This window comes from Numenius arquata, chromosome 12 (genome assembly GCF_964106895.1).
Source record: "Numenius arquata chromosome 12, bNumArq3.hap1.1, whole genome shotgun sequence".
Classification (NCBI taxonomy): domain Eukaryota; kingdom Metazoa; phylum Chordata; class Aves; order Charadriiformes; family Scolopacidae; genus Numenius; species Numenius arquata.
Genome location: NC_133587.1, coordinates 32520253 through 32543147, shown reverse-complemented (window position 1 = coordinate 32543147; position 22895 = coordinate 32520253). Strand labels below are relative to the sequence as shown.

Genomic DNA, 22895 nt, shown 5'->3' with positions numbered 1-22895 from the left:
TATTTTAACCTATTTTCATCTTATTTTATCATCGGCTTTGTCTTTTGTTGTAGATTCTTTCTTACTATATGTAGTGTGAAAACTAGCATACATGTGTACACATACAGTATGGCCTTTATTATAAAAATCTTACTTAGATTTTAGGAGCTAACACAGAATAAAATTATCTTTCAAAAATCAAAACATTTCAAATATGTTGACTGGCATGTTTTAAAAATATACCTGCCTAGGCAGCATGAATCAGGCTATAGCTTCTCTCTTTCTTGAGCGTTTATTTTCAGCATGCCAAGTAGCAAAGGGCTGAAAAACTAATACAATAAATTGTATGGGGACATCATTATATTTGTTCAGGTTCTACCAGTTATATGAGTAGGGTGAGAAAATATCCTATGTTTACAATATTGGTGGTGAACAACCTAAGGTACTACTCATTATCCTTGCTTTCATAGAGGCAAAATGATGACACTGGGTGTCAATGACTATTTGTTTTAACTTTTTCCTCTGCGTAATGAACTTGTCACCTAAAATGGTATTTTTCACTACCTTTATTCAACATTGGATTCCATGTGACCTGCCAGTGATGTCAGTGTACTGAAAGTAAATAATGAGCGTGTTACGTGACAGTGAACATTCGTGATTAGATGATCCAAGCCATGATCAAGAAAATGGGAAAACATTTGTCGTTCAGTGGCTGTAAAGACATCCACTGCTTAATAGTAAAATTGCTAACTGTACTGGCCTTAATTGTTACAGAAATGAGAACTGCAATGAGAACTACACAACTGACTTCATTTATCAGCTGTACTCTGAAGAAGGAAAAGGAGTGTTTGACTGTCGAAAAAATGTATTGGGCCACATGCAGCAGGTAAAAATGATGTTAAAATTACAGTCAAGCTTAACTTTGTATGAACAAAGAGCATATGATATTTGAGCATTTCAAGCAACTCTGACTTGGGATTAAAGCTAAAAAAAACGTGTGTGTTTCTGTTTGTAGGTAACTTGAAAGTTTTTGTTAGGGTTATATTTTATTGTAATTCCTTCTTAAAAATCTAGAGGGAAAAATGCATCATTTTAATTTTTATTCCTCTCCTGTAATAAACAATTACACTTTTAAAATAGATAATACAGTTATCTTGCTATTATTGTAATATATCCTTAGAACACACTTTTCTGCCCATCCATAATGTATCTGGATTCTGAACTCTTCAAGAGATGAGATTTTTTTTTTACGAAAATATGTGCAGATAGATTGTAATAGAAGCGAGAGCGGTGAGCTCCTTGTGGTCTTTGTGCCTTACGTCTCTTTATCTCACTGTACTGCTTGTTAGTGGGCAAATAGGAAGTTTCTAATTCGGCTACAGTAACCACCAAGACTCAAGTAGAGTAAAAAATGCATGTGGAGCCAAATTTCTCAAGTGCTAGTAGTGAAACAACTGTCTTTCCTTTTAAGTCATTTCAAGTTGTATGTATATTCCCCTTACTCCTGTATGTTTTTAGATTATTCAACATTTGGCACTTTCTGCATAAAATTTCGCAAAGTTTATTTTGAAGGTCAAGACCAGCATCAGTCAAACAATCTGTTCGGAACTATCTGGAACTACTTCACAAATTATTTCAGTCCCATCTGCTGCACTGAAAATGGACAGAAAAGTCAGACTTTATGTAATACAGACAGAGGGTTCAAAAAAACCCAAACCAACACTTTTGTTCCCAGAGCTATATAAAAGCTGCTGTAATACTTGAAATGAAAGCAGACATTATATTAGGCTGGATGTAGGTTGCTCTGTGGCAGTGGTGTAGCTGGACAGTGCGGAATCATCCGCACCAAGGGGAAGTGGAAAAAAGGGAAAGCAGTGTTCACCATTTACTGAAGGGAAAAGTATTATTGATTACTGCTTAACACAAATTTTAAATGTTTTAGCTTGATTGGCATGGTGGGGTTTTTGGTTGGTTTGTTTTTCCAAGCTGGGGAATGGAAATAAGAGGTAGAGCAGGCCATTAACAGAGATGACTGATGAAATAAAGAGAGACAAATAGTGGTGTGTAACTAAACTAACACACAGTTAAATTTTTCACACAGGGTGGTGCACCTTCGCCATTTGATAGAAACTTCGGGACAAAAATTTCCGCAAAAGCTATGCAGTGGATCTCAAAAAAACTGAAAGAAACCTACCGAAAAGGTGCAGGAATATTTGGTGTTCTCTCTTGGTACTGGCTTTGGTTAGCTCTCGGTATATAAGACTACTTTATTACACAAACATACAGTAGTTTGTTAGTCAGAATACTTCTTTCCCTCTTGATCATGTTTTTATTATTCAGTACTGCCTTGCTGTGCTTCCTACTGTAAGAAGATTTCCCCTCAAGTGAGGTCAATAATTCAGATAATAGCTGTTTTCTTATCTTTCTTTAAAATATACTAGCGTGATTGCAGTTTTTCATGCATGAAGGAATTGCTGGTTATATAGTTACATCTGTTCTTCCTTTTTGTTTCATGGTGGCTACATGGGAGACAGAAGAAGGTAATATGTCTTCTTTGGGAATTTTTGTAAAGCATTATTTACTAAAATCTAATTTAAAACTTGATGTTAAAATTCAGTCTTATTGTTGCTTAATTGCACTGTATTTTCATTGCTAATCACAAAAGCTAAATTAAAAAAGTGAAGATCTCCTAACCCTATTAAAGTACTAATTGATATTTTTATCATTACATTAAATATTCAGTAATTGGAATTAAGCTACTGTAAGCTCCCTATTCAATTTAATTACAGAAAAAGGGCATTAGCCCTTAAAAGTGTGAGAGAGATCCTGAATTATTCCGTTCTTTTTAGGAAAAGTATTTGCCAATACCGATGACTCGGTGTGTTTGCTGGGAATGCGTAGACGCAACCTTGTTTTCCAACCTGTGGCTGAGCTTAAGACTGAAACAGACTTCGTGTACGTATACACTGCTGACATTTTAAACATCTCAACACTGGCTTCCTTTCACCACATCAAACCAATCTCTTCTCCGCAGTGCTGACACACTGCCTTTGCCAACTGTTTTATTCCGCTTCTGTCTTTGGCCTACATTCAGGCCGTGACTCACTTTGATTGTTCACTTGTCTTTCTTTACTAACAACTCCCTTCATGCTTTCTCTTCGGCCTCCTTATACTTGGGAGTCTCCTGTTAAGAATTCTGTGACTCCACTGTCCTTGTAAATAACATTCTCATAATTGTCTTTGCTCTGAAGTACTTTACTTCCAATAGTTTAGTGGGGCAGCGCTTTTGCACCCAATGTGGTATTACACTTACCTATAAAGAACATCTTTATTATAAATCTACTAGTTCCTTCAGTATTCTGTCCTTATTTCTCCCCATATTGGGTCAGTGTTTATATCCCACCATGAATGTCAATATCTGATTCTATTTATAAGGAAGGCCATTGCTCTTAGTGTTGTCAAATGACCTAAAAACTGTGTTTGTCTTAGCTACCAAGTAAATGACTATCTTTTTTTCTTCCCACCCCACCTCTTCCACAGACACAGGATTCCCAAGGAACAATGGTGGCTGAAGCTGCGACCACTGATGAAAATCCTGGCCAAGTACAAGACCAGTTACGATGTTTCAGATTCAGGACAGCTGGAGCATGTTGCTATGCACAGCCCAAAGGAAGCGGAAACCGGAGCCATCTAAAGACATCACTTTTAGATCCTTATACTAGATGCACATTGTGAGTAACAATGCTTTAGAATCGTTACAGCTTTGTTTTGTAACATTTAAATTATTGTACCAGCACTTTATGTGAAAGAAGACATTCAGATGTCACAGAGGTTTTGTCCTGTATTTGTGTTATGTTTGAAACAAACCTTAGCATCTAATAGGTAAGCACCATTTACTGATACTACCCTTTAACAGACAGTGCAACACCTGTTCTATGCACTCTGTAAGTTACTCATCTACTGCACTTTGTTTCGGAGTACTTACACCCAAAAATAAGTGTAGTTGCCTAGCTTTGTGTTGAGTTACAGGATGTGCTTAATGTATCTGAAGTGAAATAAAGTACCGTTGCAAACATCACGAGTTGTCAGAAATTGTATTCACTTGCTTTTAATCACTGGGAGGAATAACACTTCATGAAGGATTCTCTATACACTCCAGTGAAGGAAAAAAGCCACTGCCCTTTATGTTCCTGAACCTTCCAGGAAGTATTCAGTATTGACAAAAAGTTAAAACCGAGACTGCCCTCTCAAAGTATGACTGAACGTTGCCTGAGCTGGCAAGATAAGTTCAACTTAAAATACCTGATAAACTGATTGATTAGTGATTTGCCCGCTGCACCGCAGTTCACTACAAACTTGGCTTGATGTGAGGTGGAATGTACCATCACAAAGCTCCTCTGCCGGGAGGTGGCTTATGCAAAGGAAGCTGGAATTACCACACCAAACAATGACAGCTGTCAGTATGAGAGACATAGGTTTTTATACATCCAACAGCAGACATAATTTCAAACAAATGCCATGTAAAACTCTAGACTTTACTTATACAAAAATATTTAATTTATATAGTATTCATAGGTGATTGGAGCAGTGAGTCTCCAATAAAATATTAAGGTCTGTCTTTGCCATAACAGAGCAAATCAATCTTGCTCTCAAATACTGTATGGTTAGAAGTTTTTTCACACAGTTATCTGAAAAAGGACAGCTTTTAACTGGTTTCTTGGACACTGTTAAAAGCAGCAATGAATAATTAAGTTGGACCATGACACAGTTAAAAGTTACTACAAAAAACTAATTCTGTAGTCACGCAGGTTGGCTTGTTTTGTATTAGCTTGGATGTTCAGCAGCAATTCATCGTTTGACCCATGAGGGATCTTTCGTGATATCTGCATTTTCTGGGCCAAGTACAGCTTGACCACGAGTGCTCTTCCCAACAGCAAGGTACCTGCAAGAAAAAAACAGAAACAAACTGCTCCATTCAGGTATCCGTAACTCTGCTCTACAAGTTAGAACTATTCCCATCTCGGGAAAAAGTGCTGTTTGATACATACCCATTGTTTGCTTTTACAGCATCTTTTGGATTTAGTGTTTTTCACCAGTCTCTTAAGGCAGAGCCCTAACTACCCTATCTCCTTGTATTCTTCAGTACTGAAATTCTAAAGTCTAAAGAAACACAAGATATTAGAAGTCTAGAAGAACCAGCTCACGTAGCCAAGAACTGGATGCCTGACCAGACTCTTCCAAACTCTTGTGGACCCTTCAAAAGTAAAACAAGTCCCACAAACTCAGAATGTAGCTAAATGTAGCTAAAATGCAAGAGGCAGGATATAATGAACATCTCTCTCTCTAGGTTACAAAAGCAAATAGTGAAAGTAGTATGAAAGGCCACAGGAAGAAATCCCAAGATCTTTATTATGACAACTTTTCACAAACTGTTTTCTTCTTCAAAATGGATTTTTGTTTTATTTTTCAAGTAAACATTTTCCTAAGTTGAGCACAGACTTACTTGTTTGATACATCAACCAGGTTATCGCTGTTGACAGCAAAAAGTTGTTCTCTGTGCGACTGCTTCATTTCATCTGAAATCCCGTATAAGAAATGATTCATTCCTAGGAAAAAAAGAAAACAAAACCACACTTGCACTGGTGCACTCGAATCTCAGTTATAAACAAGTGCACAAACGAGTGCAAACTTAAGACAGGTACTTGTGCAGGAGGGGAAGAATAGAGACATTATTAGACCACTGTTTTGAGACAACACCTAACCGTAAATTCAGTATCAAAGGTTAGAACTGGGTAAATTAATTATCTGAGGTAGTAAGAATTTCTTATTTAGGAAAAAAAATAATAATTCCTATTCTATTCTGGCAACTGATTTAGTTTGTCAAAAATCTAAATGCTACGGTGGTCCAGAAAACCTACAACACCCTAACCATGATTCATTCTAAAGAGTCTCGGTACTTGGTAACATTTTAGCCAAACTGCATTTCATGAAGCTTCTATTTTTATTTATAACAACAAACTCTTAAAATTTGCAATCAGCTGTAGTATACGTGCAAGATAAACGTTTGATCACCTTTTTACTGGAATATTTGCCTACAGTATTTTAATGATAATATTAATATTATAGGTCCATGACCAACCACAGAACTCCAAAATAATCATAGAAGGGACAGGTGTTTCTCTCTGCAAGTTTCCAGGCCTGTTGAACGATGTTCTTCTATTCCATGTCTCCCTAGATCTGCCACAGCTCCATTAAGACGCATGTTCAAATATCAAAGAACGTAAATCATTATTCTCACAAATACCAACATCCAGTATGTTTGCGTTTCACTCATATGCACCTAAAATTGATTACTTCTTTTTTAAATTGCCCAGACCAAAACCAAGCTGAAAGTCAGCTTCATTTTTTCTTGTTTAGTAAGTCAGTGTTAATACAAGTGCATATTAAAATAATGCTAATTTTAACATAATTCCTTTATGTATAGGAACGTATTCTAACTTAGCAAAGTAACGCACAAAAGGTTAGTGACATTCATAGACAATATGCGTTCTTATTTCAGGAAAATAATCCTTCTAACTTTTTTTTTGAATCAGAAAACCAATATTTCTTTTTTATTTGCTTGCACTTAATGTCCTTGCCAAGCCTAAAATTACTTTTTTAATCTCCCTCCATCTCCCAGCTGTATTCACCTGCCGCCACAGAACAGTGCGAGCACAAAACCTTCGACAGAGAGACTGAGGGAATTTCTGAAAGGGAGCAACAGGAAATTACCTGCTTCGTTGAAACTGCAATTGTCTTACATCTGCCAAGTACAGATTTTATCATCTGATAGAGTTTAGAAAACCAACTATGTTCTTCTCTTTAAACTTAAATAAATAAAAAAAAATAGTACTTGCAGCACTGAGAGGCTGGTGAGAATGTACCTTTATCTGAAGGAGCTATTGGTGCATCCACAGCAGCAAACACTGCTAGCTTAGCTTCATCGATATCTTGCTGTGTGAATTCTCCAGATTTGGCCCATTCGACTGCTTTTTCAAATGTTTTCAAGGTGGCTAGTGAATTTGGGTCTCTGAGAAGGAAAAAAAAAAGTAAAATTAATTACTTTAGCCTTACAAAATGAAATACTGCAATTGCTTCATTCTCATTTCGTTCATAGTTTACTATGCATCACACAAACATACATCCATGGGGATTAAACCACATTATAAACTTCCTTTTTGTTTACAAGAAGAGGGTTTGAGGTTTTTTCCCAGAAGAAAGAAGTGTTACAAGCCAGGCATATTTGGAATTTTAGGTACACAAATGCAGCAAGTTCCAGGCTAAAAGTAGTTCCAAGGCAGCGTGTAGAGAACTGGTATTTAAAGAGATAGTAAACCAGCACCGTTTACAGTGCACTATCGATCTGCTGCACCAGCTTAGTAAGCACAACTGCCAGTAATATTTATGATATGCCCTATCTTCTCTAAGTTGTGTTTCCTGCTACACCTGTTCCTGGCTTTCTGTAAAACAGGTGCAACAGGTTAACAACCACTGAAATACTAACCAGGACAAGTCCCACCATGCTGAAGCTTCCCAGAGAGCTGGGAATCCCGACCGAGTACTGCGCTAGGCTGCCTTCAGTCCAGGGGAAGGATTCCAGCCAGGACTGTAGCCACGTAACATTTCTAGCGGGGATTATAACTAGTCTTTAATACCTCCAGTCCTAATTTAATCTGAAAGTGCTTTGGTAACACCAGTGCAAGGTAACTGTTCTGGACTGGCAAAAAATAAGAGGAAAAGCAAAGCAGGAGAAAGCAGTTGTAGCTCTTCACCAGCAACACTTTCTGCCAAACCTCTGATTATTCCAGCCACAGCCACAAAAGGAAGCTGCGTGTTTTCAAACCCAGGTCCTTAGGGAACAACGTTTCTACTTCCTGGTCTCAAAATATAGAATAGTCTCGAATGCCCTTTTTTAGGGCCTCCTCAATCCAGGAGGAAACAAGCGAAAGCCAGTTTTACAAAAATCTGTTACCAAGACAGTAAACACTTAAGTACAGAGACGCAGCGACGGTTGCTACCAGCAGAGATAAGTTAGGCTTTCCCAGGGACAGAAACCAGAGAAAGCAAGGAGGAGTTAATCAACACAACTCGTATGCCTTAAGCAATTAATCTGAACATCATCAGCACTGAATCACTTTCTTGTGATTCAACATTCTTTTTATTTCACTTGATCTTGAAAGAGAGCTACAACTAATTAAAAAAAAAATAAAAAAATACATATCTAACTGCAGTCAGCAGCCCCTCAGACCTGAACAGGAAAAGCGTGACCCGACTGTTACCTGTAGGAGTAGAAAGTGAATATGCCATTGTGGCTGAGTTTAGCACCTCCACCATAAGCCCCTCCTTTCTCTCTGATTTCTCTATGCAGGAATTTAGCTGTCATCAGCTGTGCAAGAATTCGAAGGCTGGAATGAGAGAAATAACAACAGCGAAAACGTTAAATGAATTGGACAACAATAATATTCTCCACTTCCTCTAAAGTTCACAAACATGCCCATTTGCAATGCACTGCTTCTTGTACTTCATCTCAGCATTAGTGCATTTCTGGACCTATTTCTGGACGTAGCCATGCAAAGACTGCTCCATAAAGAATTTGTTACAAATGCACTGCAAAGCATTTTCTATCCATGCTCCGCTTTCTGTGGTCAGCCTAACACTTTCCGTTTTGGTGTGTGCCATGCAACACACAGAGGAGGTCCCTGCTGATGCCGTTTCCCACCTTGCATAGTCTGCAGTGGCGTAAGGGACCGTTCGAATGCATTCCCCGACATAGTTCACTGGGAAGGGAAGTACGAAATGGGTCTTCATCTGGCATGGTTTGAAAGTGGGATCCTAAGAGAAAAATGTATTATTGTCACAATTAGCATAGGTGAGACAATTTACGCATTTGAGAACTCTGGGTTTTTTTGAGAACTATGAAATTTTGCCAAACATACAGACACACAAATGCTAAAGCTGCCCCTTGACCTACAATCACTGACATTTCGCTTGTGCCCGTATTAACAAGCCAGTAACAGAACTGCCCTGGGGAACGAAGTACGCGGACTCTGTACATCAGCTACCCAGCCTTGCACACCGGCGTCTCAGCTGTGCAGGCTTTGCATTATCACCAGGGAGTTCTGCCTGGCTGCCTCCCCTGCCACGGCTTTACTTTGAGTGAAACAAGTGTTCGTAACTCTCCACTTCTTCATCCACGTAAGTACATGGTCACCACATCGTATTTCAGTCCATCTACTCAATTTTAGATATTGAAACCAGACTCAGAAACTGAAATCCACAAGAAAAAATGCCAACTATTTGTGAACAGCAACAGTTATATGAATCCCTGCTCAAACATCCCCTGCAATAAATCCAATTCCTCCTTACATCCCCACCTCAAAACTTCCAGTCCCCTTCACGTCTCCAGGCCTCCGCAGCACTCGCTTCTTTGCCTCTTTCACACACAGACCCACTTGTGCGCTTACCTTAGCGAGAGCAGAGCCTTACACACCTCCAGTGGCTTTTCTGACCCCATTTCAATACTCCCAAGCCTTTCTTAACTCTAGACACCCGTTCCCCGGCCCCTCACACATCCCTGGCTGGTTGGGCCAAGCCCAGCAGCGTATACATCACTGGTCAGCAAGCACAACCATGGGCTGAGCTCTCCCTGCCGCCTTCTTGAAGGAGAGCTCAGGGAACGCTAAGCTCTTTTTCTCTCCTGTAGCCAAATACATATTTTCATTTTTCATGTCACCGCTGCTCTTGTGTCAGGTGTGATTCACATTCAGAACCACTTAGGAAGGAGAGGAGGAAAGGAAGGGACTAACTGGGAGTGACACCACACAAGCCTGGTTCTGAAAGAAACTAGGTTTAAAAATCAAGTAAGCATCACTTACAAGAGACAGCATCAGCAGGTATTTGCCTGCACGCATGGATGTGGAGTTAGCAAAATTATCTTCACACCAGAGCCACAGGGAAGATAACAAAGAGGATGACACAGAGGGATTAAGAAGGTTGATGGGTAGTTTAAAGAAACAATCCAGTCAGAGGGTGGAACTGAAGGGCACGCTGTGTGTGAGCGGTGAGCTTCTAAACAGCAAGAGAATCTCTTAACAGCTTAGGGTGGACCATTAGCATCAGTAACAGCCCTGTAATACCAATATCCCCAACCAATGATGTACTTACATTAACTAGCTTCCTTGTGATCTGCAAACCAGTAAGCATTTCACTTCCCACAGGTTTGACTTCTGAAGATTTCTACAAGAGACCCAGCCCTCATATTAAAAGGTGATTCAATAATTTAGACTAGTAATAGTACAGCTGCAACCCCTACCCTTCGGACCTCTTTGAAACCACCATCAGACCGTGTCTTCACAAACATAAGCTTCTTTATATTTTAATTTCTAAGCAAATGCCAAATACCTTTCCTTTCAAGAGTAATTTGGCACTGAAAGACACAGAGATTACATGAGGCCCACAAAGTTTCAGACTCATTTCCCTCATGGGTAGGGAACTGGGAGCTTATTCCAGTCTCATGAGAAATTAAGACAGATCTGCATATTGACAGAAGAGATTCTTTGTCAACTCTATTGAGCCAAGCACATTTTGTGCCAAATGTCCTGAACATCCAGATAACTAAACAAATTCCTACGCAGCTGAGGAGCTGCACATCATGCCCCATTTCCTTTTGGCCAACATTTCAAGTAAAGCTCAGCTAAAAAAGAAACTACAGTTTTATGTGACAGAGAAAGTAAGAATTTCTCTTTCCACATCCCACGCAAAAGCAGTAACCTCAGGGTAAGGCTTAAAGGCTGATCTGCAGGATTACTATTGTCTATTTTACTGAGGTGAAGACAGCCTCTCTGGCAAAACACACAGACCGCAGCTTAGCACAGAGCTGACTTGGGCAAATTTCTTCAGACATCTTTGTATGGACACGGTATCCGAGTTTAAACGATCCGCTCCTGATTGCACAGTGCTCTTTGTACAGGATCAAATCCCACTGCGTTTGATGCCCTAGTCACAAATGAGGTAATTTCTTACCTCAATCACATGGGGACGAACAGGTTTTCTCTCTTTTTTACTTCTAGCTATGCCCTTCAAAAATTTCTCTACTTCTTTAGATGCTTCTGATATCTGTTGAGGTGCTGCATTCACTGAACATCTGTTAAAAACACACATCAAGTTTTTAAGTATGCTTTTGTGTTTTCGGACAGCCCTTTATAATTTGCACCACTTTGTCTTCCTAAACATTTTCTATAAAATCATCAGAATATTAGATGTACAGTTACTGATAATAATTATCTCAGAGAAAAAGCAAAATGCTCACAATCCAGCGTTTGACATGCCAAAAAAAGCAAACCAAAAACCTCACAGTTCAACTACTTTTCCTTTGCCTGCCCCAGAACACCTTCAGACCCAAACTTCAGGAGCTGTCAACCACTCCCACACAGGACAGGACTACATCGGTTTTGCAAAATATAAATGTCTCACAAAGAAACTGATGTCCTCTGTATTCTCTCTTTACAGTCAGACTTACCACGGTTTTGAGCAATATAGAGACTTCCGCAATTTTATTCATCATTTCATGCTTTGCAAAACAAAACTTCGCAACTTCTGTCACTTGAAATGGATTTATTTTTGGAACTAATGTCCCTGACACTAAACACCTTAAAGTGATCTCTTACTTTTTCCAATATATGCATAAAGCAGATTTTAGAATGTCACTATTTTCCTTTTAGGATAAAAAAAAAATCCAAAACAAATTGCACTCTACTGTTACAGTACAATACGATACAACAGTATTTGTCTCCTGGGCACCTTTACGGAAAAATAAAAAGGCAGAATTTTGAGTATTTCTGTAAAATCCTACAGGCCATTTATACATTTTTGATACAAGTTACATATGAAATTTGCCCTGAGTTTCTCATACCTAAAAAATGAACAAAATAAGCCAGAGCTACTACTTTGTGAGCAAGGAGAATTTAAACTAGTAACATTTTTGTAGTTTTTCCACAGACCTCCCGTTTCACAAGACCCCAGTACTCCACCAAGCACCCTGAGAAATGGACAGTCACAGGCCGTGGCCTCTCTTTAACCAAAAAGCCCCTTTTGTTTTTAGCTGGAACTCACCTGATGTTATCACTATTTAATAAATACTTCTTAATGCGTGGTAGTTTGCGTAGTATTGGTTTAATATCGGACATTTCTGCTATTCTCTTCATCAACTTCACCTGTGCGGGAAAGGAAGGCAGAAAGACTACACATTAACCAAATAGAAAGAATTAGCAAAAAGGAGCACTGTAATTCCCAAGTTGAGGATTTGGGCCTCACTGAAGGGTGCCTTTAGCTTTTCACCTGATCCATCCCACCGAACATCTCTTGTAGTTCTCCAGAAGGCGTAAGGTTTTTGCTGGCTCTAATAGAAGCGTATAAATGCCCACAATCTGGAATCCCGTTTGACAGCTCCTGGGCAGTCTTCTTAACCAGCACTCTGAAATGTTCTTCCTCCTCAAACCGGGGGCTGAAAAAGCATAAAAGCAGGTCTCTAGGTCTCATACAAAAGTACATCAATGGAATTTATAATACTGAATCATTCATCATCCCAAGTTCAACAAAGAGCTTTCAGACTGTTGGTTCTCCATTTAATCCACTACACAGTTATGCAAATGATGGAATACTTAGGCTTAGAAACTGGGAGCCATACAAAGACACAGTTATAAAAAGAAATCCCAAAGTAAGATCTCTAAGAAGAGAATGGTTGGAGGAAGAGGGAAAAAAGAGAACCCCAAGACACATGCAAAACCACAAACAAACAAATGAAACACAATGTACTGTACTTGTTAAATATTTCACTCCATAAATGCATCATGTCTGGCAGATTTCTATCCAAGCATAGAGATGAAAAGAGCACACCCTGAAGGAAAAAAGAAAAAAAAAACACACACAAAAAAACCTTTACACAAGACAACCAAACCAATGGCCCGAGAAATACACAGTAACTTATTATGAAAGTGATGTGATGATGCCAACCTAATTCTACACATCACAAAAACACTTTAATGCAGTTTGTGCTACTAAAATCAGAGCAGACATGAAATGTGGTTGCTCTTTACACAAAGCAAGCCTGTCAATTCCTCCTTCTCAACAGTAAGCAGCAGTTCAGAAATAGAATTCCTTATTTTTCTCATGAAGTATAAATAAAACTGTTCTGGGGAAGCACCTTTCTGCCAAGGAGTCTCCCTAATTCAACTCCAGGACCCATGGGGAGCAAACCAGAGCAGCAGATCCCAGCAAGTCTGAAAGAAATCTTAAGAGGGTATTGCTAGGACTGCTGGGACCTTTCATGGTTCTGAACCACATTAAGACGACACACACAGATTAACAGCAATCTCTGTGTGTAACACTATGCCATTCTGTCCTCTACTCTCTGCTTCCAAAATTTTTTGCAGCACTCAAAAATATGATGACAGATGCTAGTGAAGCACTGCCTTAAAACGGGTAACCACATCAAGCACCTTAACACAAAAGACTAAGTTACTGTAACTGTCAAATGTATATCTTACACAAAAAGGCACGAGTCCTTTTATACACTAAGTTTTCAATCTACATGAGCTGACCCCCTACCTGGAAGCCCTGACTGACCTTTAACTACAGAGCTGTTATTGCAAGTGTAACATCTTGGAGTTTATGATTAATTTACCTGTTCATACACATCGAGGTGTGAATCATCTGGAATGATATGTGGGCTGACAGACATACCACCTGTTTTTAGCTCTATTTTCTGGGCTTGTTCCCTGTAATCAAGGGCTCCGCATCCCATCCTGCAAAAAACAATAGAGATTTATTTCCATTTTCAGTGTGTACCAAAACCAGGATCCATATGCCATTTGCAAAGGAGACTGTTTAGGCCAATACTAATCTTGCAGCCAAACAACTTAGGGTGTTATCAAGCAAGCATAATACTTCACACCTTATGAAAGAAAAAAATAATACACCCAGCTTTTCAATTAAAGCAACCTGTTAATTCTAAATGGTGTAGTAAGAAGCATGCTTTCTGTACAGGCTTGCTACTGACATCCGTATGGAACTACAGTAATAACACCACATAAGCCGTTATCACCAATAAATAGAATGGATCCCTCCCAGCTCAGCTGAATTGTTCTGCCCTGTGCCACTCTCGTCCCTGTGACAGTGTCAGCGTTCCCGTGACCACGTGGTGAAATTAGACCAAAAAAATTTATCTGAGTGAAAACTTTAATTTCTGCTAGGTTTTTTTTTTTCTAATTAATATCAATTTCCAAAACCGTTTGGGGAACGCTCGTGTTGATACTGGGGAACAAGGCAACGGAGAGACTTCTGGAGAAGGGGAAAGAAGTTGGCAACTCTGCAGGACACCAACCTACTGGCATTTCCCTTCTGTAATAAGAACAGTTGCTAACATTATTAAAAGCAATTATTTCAGTAAGCCATATGACATCTTATTGCTTTATCTTCTAAGAAAGTAAACCTCTCACTTTGTAATGACATTGCAGAAGAGCGGCACGTATGGTTTGAGCTCCTCGGGAAGCGTGTTCAAGCTGGAAACAGCTCTGAAATAAACCACCCCATTGGTTGGCTGAGCACAGTACTGGACAGGAATTTCATCAGCTAGGGATAAAAAAATAAAAATAAAAAAAAAAAAACAAAGAACAACCAACAGCTTCCTACTATAAACACATAAAACCAAAACAGTTTCTTACAAGAACTTCATACTAAGAGTTACTTTCTTTTGGTACTTCAGAGCCACGTCTTGTTTAAACTTTGCACATTGAACTGAATGCTGGACTGAAAGGGTTTTATTGTTTCTGTCTACGGTAAAGTAATGGAAACCTGGACAATGCGATGACAGAATTCTGTTGATAGAGGCCACATTTTCGAGGTATCATTCAAATAAAGAAATAGCAATATGTTTCTGAACAACTCAGGAAGTTTTTCTCCCTTATTTTTTGCATTCAACACCTCAAAAGCTGAGGAAAGTGGGTTCCCACACTGCACGTTCTCTTCTAAACTGGGGCATTAGAATATCAATATTAGAATTTTCACAAAACCAGGTCATTTTAGTATTGAAATTATACAGTACTTGACACTTGCTGGCAATTTTTGCAAGAAAGTGCCTGTTAGAAATACACTGCCGAGCAGTATTACCTGCAAGATTTTGACAGGACAGTATCAAAATTGAGAACTACAATTTCTTGTCTCCTGTCAATCCACAGGGTAGCCACTGGCAAAGCAGGGAGAAATTTGCATGGAAGTTATGAAGGATGACAATTATTACTATTTTTTTGCCCATGGCTCCTGTACATCATATTCTGTAAACGCCAGGGAGGAAGGGAAAGCAGCAAGGAAGGCTCACTGCACAAGCTGCCTGGAGTGCTGCACCCTGGAGAAGTCTTTGGAAGGTGGGGAGATTGCTCAAGAGCAGCTGAGGTTGGCACCAAGAGGCTCCTTTGACAGCAGGGCAGGGCAGGCGGTGAGTAAGCAGACAGCAGGCAGCTGCCATCAGGAGCGCTGCCGCCAGATCACTGGGAAAGGAGGGTGACTGGTTGGAGCTCAGAACAGCCCCACATCGCCCCTCTGAGGCGATGGCAAAAAGTCTCTGCAGATCCACCACAAACTGTCCACCACAGAGATGGTGGATGGTGGACTAGAGGAAAAGGACCATAACTATGGACAAAGACAGTACATAGACTTTGTAAAGAGCAAAAAAGCGCAACAGCTGGGCAAGCAGCTAGATAATAATCCAAGTGTTGCTCTTTTGAGGATGAAATAGTGGTTACACCAACCTGCGAACGCTGTCTCCAGCACAGTGAATGGGATTTTGGGCTCAATGTCGGACACTTTTAGAGCTGGGAGGCAAGAGGTGTCCTGGGGTTTGCTCTGAAGAGCAATTAATTCCAAACCTAGTAAGGAGAGCAGAATATCAGTTTGTCATTTCCAGCTTCTAGCGAAAGTGCTGTAAAAACCTACTGAGGTGAGGCAGATCAGAAAAAACAAGCGTTTTCTGAAGTTTAGCATTTTCTATCAACGGTTCTTTCAAATATTTTACTGAAAAATTCTGCAGATTATCACATGGCCACAGCAAACAGAACACTGTATCTTTGTAAATTCTCTTTCCAATCCCCCCTTCACATCCTGTTTACAATAATATGCAATTTAAACCCTGACAAAGTGGCATCTGCCAGCCTGGCCTGTCACCCACCTGTGGGCAACAACCCAGTCAACCCAGACCATGCGGGTAAGAAGCTTCTTTCTAACCCATTTCCCAGTTCTTACTCAAGTGCTGTCAGTAAACTGATGCAGCTAAATTATTGTCTTTAATTTTTCATTTCTGCCTCTTTCAGATTCTAGCTGGTTGCCTCCAAATACTCTTCAATTTATCTTCGCAAGTAGAAAGCCTCATCTGATTTTCTGCTCCCCTATTCCCCGCCTAATACCAAAGCTGCAGAAGATTAACACCGTTTTGTTGGAGGATTTCTGTGACTGGATCACTGTTTTCACAAATTTAGATGACTGCTTGGGGTTTCCAAGTTATTGCCCAGAATAAGTTAAACACAACATTAATTTTATATTTGGCTTTTTAAGTAGAAAAAGATAAGAAATAAAATTACAAAATATGTTTTACAGGAGCATGGACCAGACCTCATATGCTCAAAAATAAACAGTTTCAAGGAAAATGGTGGAATTCATCGTGTACTTAGTGCAAGTTAACATGGGAAAGAACAAGCACATTGATATTTGAAAACAATTCCCTTTATTTTGTCCTACTGGAGACATTGATCATTCTATTTTTTGAGTGTTGAAACTAATGGAATATACCAATCATACATCGCAGTGTAAACACTACACTGCATGGCCCCATAACACATACACAAACTTCCAGTAAAAAAAAAGGCATCCCTTTCAGAGCAAATACTGGACAGTGTCTGAAAATTTAAGATATTCTACAGAACATCAGCTTAAAAAAAACTGACTGTGCTTTTAAGCAGTTACTGAAATAAAAATATGAAAGAGCAAGTTTAACCTTTTTCAAATATTTGTGTTTTTTCTTCTTCAGAAAGAGCCTTGACCTTTTTTTCCAGCTTTTCTGCTTCCATTTTTGCTTGTTTATCATGATAGTCTTCCTCTGGACTCATTGACAGAGTCAATCTATGTGGATTATCCTGCAGAAATATATTCCAAAACAAAACATTATTAATTTTGAGGAAATTTTTTTCCTGTTTTGCCTCAGATTATTGCTTCATCAGCAGTAGATATAAACAGTTTGTGCATCATTTGGCTTGCATATTATCAAAAGTATCACGAACAGGCAATTTAAACTCTTCATTTCATACTAGTCTGCTACAAGGGTGGGGAAGAGAGGCAGCTTACCACAAGAGCAAGCATGAACAACCTTCTGTGAAATTTTAGTAGAGTTAGAATCCCTCAACAGCACACAGTACTCATTAGTTTAATTAAATCAAGGTTAAACAACTGTACATAACACTATAGAGCAGCATGCCACAAGTTTTATCTGGAGAATGTTCTAAGATAGGGAATCTGGTTAAGTGCAGGAAGGTTTCATTAAACACCTCTTTCAACCTGCCCAAGCTTGAGTGCAGAGAGATCCCATACGATGCAAAATGTGCATGCCTTATCCTGCTCAGAAATGCTTTACATCAGCCTTGCTGCCAGAGAACTCCATGCATTACGTGTCACAACTGCTGTTGAATTTCTTTTTGTTTATACCAGACTGTGGAATTTTAATAACAAAATTACTCAAGCAGCTTCCATTTTATATAATACTGGGAGGCTATTCAAAAGATAGTGACCTCAAAAATTGCCCATTTCAAAGTAGAAGTCAAAAAGCAACATCTGTCACTGGCAGATACTGCCAACAATTTGGGACAACATAAACTCATAAAACAGAATCCGATTATCTCTGCTGTGCTTATGTGGAAAGACTACAGAAACCTCATTGACTACAGATTAGAAGAGGGAAATGCAAAATTAACTAGGCACAGTAAAATGCACAGGATGAACAGCATTCTCTCCCTTGCTCCCGGCCTTCCTGCTTTATTAATCTCCAGGCACAATGTACAACATAATAATCTTCTGATATAAGAACATCCAACTGTTCTCATTATTTCCTACTGAGTCATGTTTTTGCCTTAGCCCCCTCAGCAGAACTACATAGTAAAGGGCATTCTCAAAAATACTGCACCTGTATTTCTTCCCTACAAAAGCCAAAACATTAACAGCCCCCTACTACTTCCAGACACTAATAATGCCTTTAGGAAAAGATATTTCAATTAATGCTACTGTCTCTTGTTGCCTTTGAATATATGAGAACCTGCATTTGCTCACTATTAAATCAGGTTGGCAGTTACCTGTAATAGATCTGCCTTTCAAAACAACTTGAACAATTTGGGGGGAAAAAAGAAAAAAACAAAAACCCACCAATAAAACAAACACCAAAAAATAACAACAAACCCAAACCCACTTTCACGCTGCTATCGCTGGATTTTTTCCTTCTGGCATTAGCTAATTCAGGGTTTCAGAATTATTCATTGCCTTTACTGCTTTTATTTCTTCAAGAACTCCAGTAAAACATATGGTGAGGAAAACAAGAAAAAGAGCAGAAAGCAATTAGCACTAACATGAGGAGCACCAGAACAATCTTTCTTATAACCAACGTCTTTTCAAGGAAGAAGAGATACATCTTGCTATGCCAATACTAAGGAACACATAACTAGGTCTGTCATTCTCTGTCTATGTTTGAGCTTCTCATTAGGAAATACCAATGTGTCTCTTCTACAGCATCAGGCATCACAGTTCACAAAACATTAGCAATTTATCAATGTTCTAATACGCATGTTTCCAAATGTCTAACCAACCAATTTTTCCAGTTTTGAAAAGTTCCAACTTCAACCACTTAAAATCAACATGCTTCACTCAAAAGCACTGCTGTTCATCTGCACCTAAAAACAGACCTAAAAATAGGTCACAAAAAATTAGCATTCAGTTTAATTTTAAATCCAAAAATCATAATTTAAAAATTAATACTTCAGATATTTTTCCATGAGTTTTCCTACCTTAAAATATGTTTTAACTTTTTCCTGAAGAAATGTGGGATTGTCTTTAAGGCACTGCCTGAACCGAGAGACTTTATCTGCAATCTTCAGAAGCTCCACTGGATCCCCATCTTGATTCCAGCAGGAGGCTATATACTGAATCGAAAAGAATAATTAGGTAAGCAGGACAATCCACCTGAATTTCTATAACTGACAGCATCTATGTTCCATAACCACCTTATCATTTATATTTGAATAGCAGACATATAATGAGTAGTTCTAATATATCTGGAGCAGAAAAAAAAAAAAAAAAAAGCTGAAATCTTTGTTCACGTTAAAAGACTATTCCATCATCATCTGTCCCATATTCTCACCATTCTCTCCTCTAATTTTATCATACTAAACCACCTTTTTTTTCCCCCCTTTCTTTTGCATAGGTGTGTATATCTATATTCTAGAAATCGATTGTAATATTCTTTCCCTTCTCCCATTTAAAATAAATTCATTTTTCAGCCCAAGAAAGAAGGAAAAAAGGAATAGGCAGTAGAGACAAAGCCGTACACAAATATTATAGTCTACCCATTTATTGTATCAGTCAGATGAAATGATTTATAATAAAGTAAATCAAACACATAACATAGACAGGACTTGGAAAAAAGAAAATACTAAATAACCAGAAATATCCCCAGGATATTTCTTTTGGAAGGATGTTATCCTACTTTTATTCTCTTGTTTGACACTATTAAGTTTGCCCAAGTCGCTATTGAAAGTTCTTCAAATACACCACAAGGTAAGGTATCAAAACCTCCTCTGTTTCTACTCTGTGTGAATGGCGAAAAAAATGAAACAAAGTAAAACAAAAAAATCCCAAGACATTTGATATAAAAAGCCCTTAAAAGCATGTAAAAAACAAATGCATCAGAACTGTCAAAACCACCTTCTCTTTTCTTACCTCTTTAATTACAAGCAGGTATCACAAGCCTTCCAGATTTTTTCAGTAATACCTATTATTATCTATTCTGTGGAAATTCCCTAATATGTTTTAAAGAGTAATACTCTCTTATAATATGCTCCAGTTAATTCTCCTAAAATAAGTCATTCCTTATCCGGGGCTTCCATGGGGTCGTTACAACTCAGTGCCGGTTCTCAGTAAGCAATCCAAAGGTTTAACCATGTATCTAGATGAGTTGCCCAAACGCTTCTTGAAAGCTAATAGGCTTGGGGCCATGACCACTTCCTTGGTGTCATGGTTTAACCCCAGCAGTCCATCTCCCCTCACAGTGGGATGGGGAGGAAAAATCAGAAGGGTCAAAGTAAGAAAACTCATGGGTTAAGATAAAGACAGGTAAGGCAAAAGTTGTGCATCTTAGCAAAGCAAAATTAGGAATTCATTCACTGCTTCCCACCAGCAGGCAGGTGTTCAGCCCTCTCCAGGAAACCTGGGCTCCATCACGCATAACGGTGACTTGGGACGTCCTCCCTTCCTCCACCTTCCCCCAGCTTTTATTGCTGAGCACAGCATCATAAGGTACGAAATACCCCTTTGGTCAGTCTCTTCCCAACCTCTTGTGTACCCCCGGCCTCCTCGCTGGCAGAGCAATATGAGAAACAGAGAAGGCCTTGATGCTGCGTAAGCGCTGCTCAGCAATAGCTAAGACATCTCTGTGTAATCAGCACAAATCCAAACCAGAGCTCCATACAAGATACTATGAAGAGATTTTACTCTATCCCAGCCAAAACCAGTACACCTGTGGACCTTGTCCCAGTGCTCAGCCACCGTCTCTGTGAAGAACTTTTTCCTAATACCTAATCTGGACTTCCCTGACGGAGCTTGAAGCTATTTCCTCATGCCCTGTTACCAGACACCAGAGAGAAGAGACCAGCACCCCCTGCTCCACTCCCCACCATGAGGCAGTTGTAGACAGCGATGAAGTCACCCTTCGGTTTCCTCTTTCCTCAGCAGCTCCTCGTAAGTCATGCTCTCTAGTCCTTTCAGCATCTTTGCTGCCCTCCTTTAGACATGTTCTAATATTTTTATGTCCTTCTTATATTGTGAAGCTCAAATACTGCACACAGTACTCGAGGTGAGGCCACACCAATGCTGAGTGTAGTGGGACAACTGCTTCTTTCAACCAGTTAGCTATACTGTCGTTGACGCAACCCAGGATATGGTTGGCCATTTTTGACTTTATGTGATTCGTATTGAGCTTACCATCAACCAAAACCCCCAGATCCCTTTCTGCAGGGCTGCGCTCCAGCCTCATCCCTCAGTCTTTATGTACATCCAGGATTATACTGTCCCAGGTGCAGAATCCACATCTGTCCTTGTTAAATTTCATACAGTTTGTGATTGCCCAGTGCTCCAATCTATCAAGATCTCTCTGTAAGGCTTCTTTACCTTTGCGGGAATTGACAACCACTCCTGGTTTAGTAAGCAAATGTAATTAACGTGCACTCGACTCCTGCATCCAGGTCATTGATAAACACATTGAAAAGCACTGGCCCTAAAACTGAGACCTGGGGAGCACCTCTAGTCCCTGACCACCAGCCAGATGTCACACCATTTACTGGTTTGAGCCCCACCCTTCAGCCCATGGTTCACGTATCTGTCTTTTAAATAAATACGTCACACAGAGGAAAGCCCTTTGAACTGTAAAGCTAGCACAGCACTGGAACACAGTATGGAAGTTAGGTAATTCTTACTACACGGCGTTAAAAATTGCAGTGTCATCTGTGACAGCCAGCATGGCTTCACTAAAGGCAAACTGTCCCTGATGAATCTGGTGACATTCTACAATGGAGTGACCGCACTGGTGCATAAGGGAAGAGAAACTGATGTCACCTATCTTGACTTCTGCAAGATCTTTTTCAGTGGTGCCCAGTGACAGGACAAAAGGAAATGGGCACAAACTTGTACATAAGAAGTTTCATCTAAACACGAGGAGGAACTTCTTCACTTTGAGGGTGGCAGAGCGCTGGAACAAGCTGCCCAGGGAGGTGGTGGAGTCTCCATCTCTGGAGACGTTCAAAACCCGCCTGGACACATTCCTGTGCAACGCACTAGGAGGACTTGCTTTCGCAGGGGGTTTGGACTAGATGATCTCCAGAGGTCCCTTCCAACCCCATATCACTCTGTGATTCTGTGATCTTTGACACAGTCCCACGCAACATCCTTGTTGCTAAATTGGAGAGAGACATTTGACTTATTCAATGGATAAGGAATTGGCTTGATGGCCACATCCAAACAGTTGCGGTCAATGTCTCAGTGTCCAAATAGAGAAGAGTAACAAGTCATGTCTGTCCCTCAGGGGTCTGTATTGGGACCAATACTGTTCAATACCTTTATTAATGACACAGACAGTGGGACTGAGTGCACTCTCGGCAAGTTTGCAGATGACACCAGGCTGAGTGGTGCAGTTAATATACTTGAGGGAAGGGATGCCATTCAGGAGGGACCACAACATGCTTGAGGAGTGAGCCCGTGTGAACCTCATGAAATTCAACAATGTCAAGTGCAAGGTCCTGCACTGGGGCTGGGGCAACGACCAGTAATCAGTGCAAATTGGATGATGAACGGTTTGAAAGCAGCCCTGCAGAGAAAGGCTTGGGGATATTGGTAGACGAAAAATTAGGTATGAAGCCACAATGTGCACTTGCAGCCCAGAAAGCCAATCTTATTTGGGCTGCATAAAAAGAAGCGTGGCCAGGACATTGCGGGAGGTGATTCTCCCCCTCTATGCCACTCTCGCGAGACTCCACCTGAAATACTGTGTCCAGCTCTGGAGCCCACAGTACAAGACAGACATT

General features: G+C 39.8%; 2 protein-coding genes across 9 annotated transcripts in view; one reads left to right on the top strand and one right to left on the bottom strand.

The window, feature by feature from the left end:
- PFKP (phosphofructokinase, platelet) overlaps window positions 1–4056 on the top strand; it is a 47442-nt gene extending 43386 nt beyond the window's left edge. For 6 of the 8 annotated variants that reach the window (XM_074157415.1, XM_074157414.1, XM_074157416.1 and 3 more), the window contains 4 exons: window positions 754–865; window positions 2081–2180; window positions 2829–2934; window positions 3520–4056. In XM_074157415.1, coding sequence (XP_074013516.1) covers window positions 754–865; window positions 2081–2180; window positions 2829–2934; window positions 3520–3673 — 472 coding nt within the window. In that variant the 3' untranslated portion in view covers window positions 3674–4056. Of the gene's footprint in view, window positions 1–753; window positions 866–2080; window positions 2181–2513; window positions 2520–2828; window positions 2935–3519 lie in introns of all 8 variants that reach the window. The other 2 variants (XM_074157411.1, XM_074157413.1) reach the window with 1 other exon arrangement.
- Window positions 4057–4435: 379 nt separating this feature from the next.
- Window positions 4436–22895, bottom strand: part of PITRM1 (pitrilysin metallopeptidase 1) — a 31916-nt gene continuing 13456 nt past the window's right edge. The window contains exons 13-27 of the mRNA XM_074157810.1: window positions 19110–19244; window positions 17060–17198; window positions 15822–15938; window positions 14514–14646; window positions 13700–13820; window positions 12837–12913; window positions 12355–12520; window positions 12130–12230; window positions 11041–11161; window positions 10183–10254; window positions 8738–8850; window positions 8298–8423; window positions 6903–7048; window positions 5483–5585; window positions 4436–4921 (exon numbers count right to left, since the gene is read on the bottom strand). Coding sequence (XP_074013911.1) covers window positions 4828–4921; window positions 5483–5585; window positions 6903–7048; window positions 8298–8423; window positions 8738–8850; window positions 10183–10254; window positions 11041–11161; window positions 12130–12230; window positions 12355–12520; window positions 12837–12913; window positions 13700–13820; window positions 14514–14646; window positions 15822–15938; window positions 17060–17198; window positions 19110–19244 — 1764 coding nt within the window. The 3' untranslated portion in view covers window positions 4436–4827. The remainder of the gene's footprint in view (window positions 4922–5482; window positions 5586–6902; window positions 7049–8297; window positions 8424–8737; window positions 8851–10182; window positions 10255–11040; window positions 11162–12129; window positions 12231–12354; window positions 12521–12836; window positions 12914–13699; window positions 13821–14513; window positions 14647–15821; window positions 15939–17059; window positions 17199–19109; window positions 19245–22895) is intronic.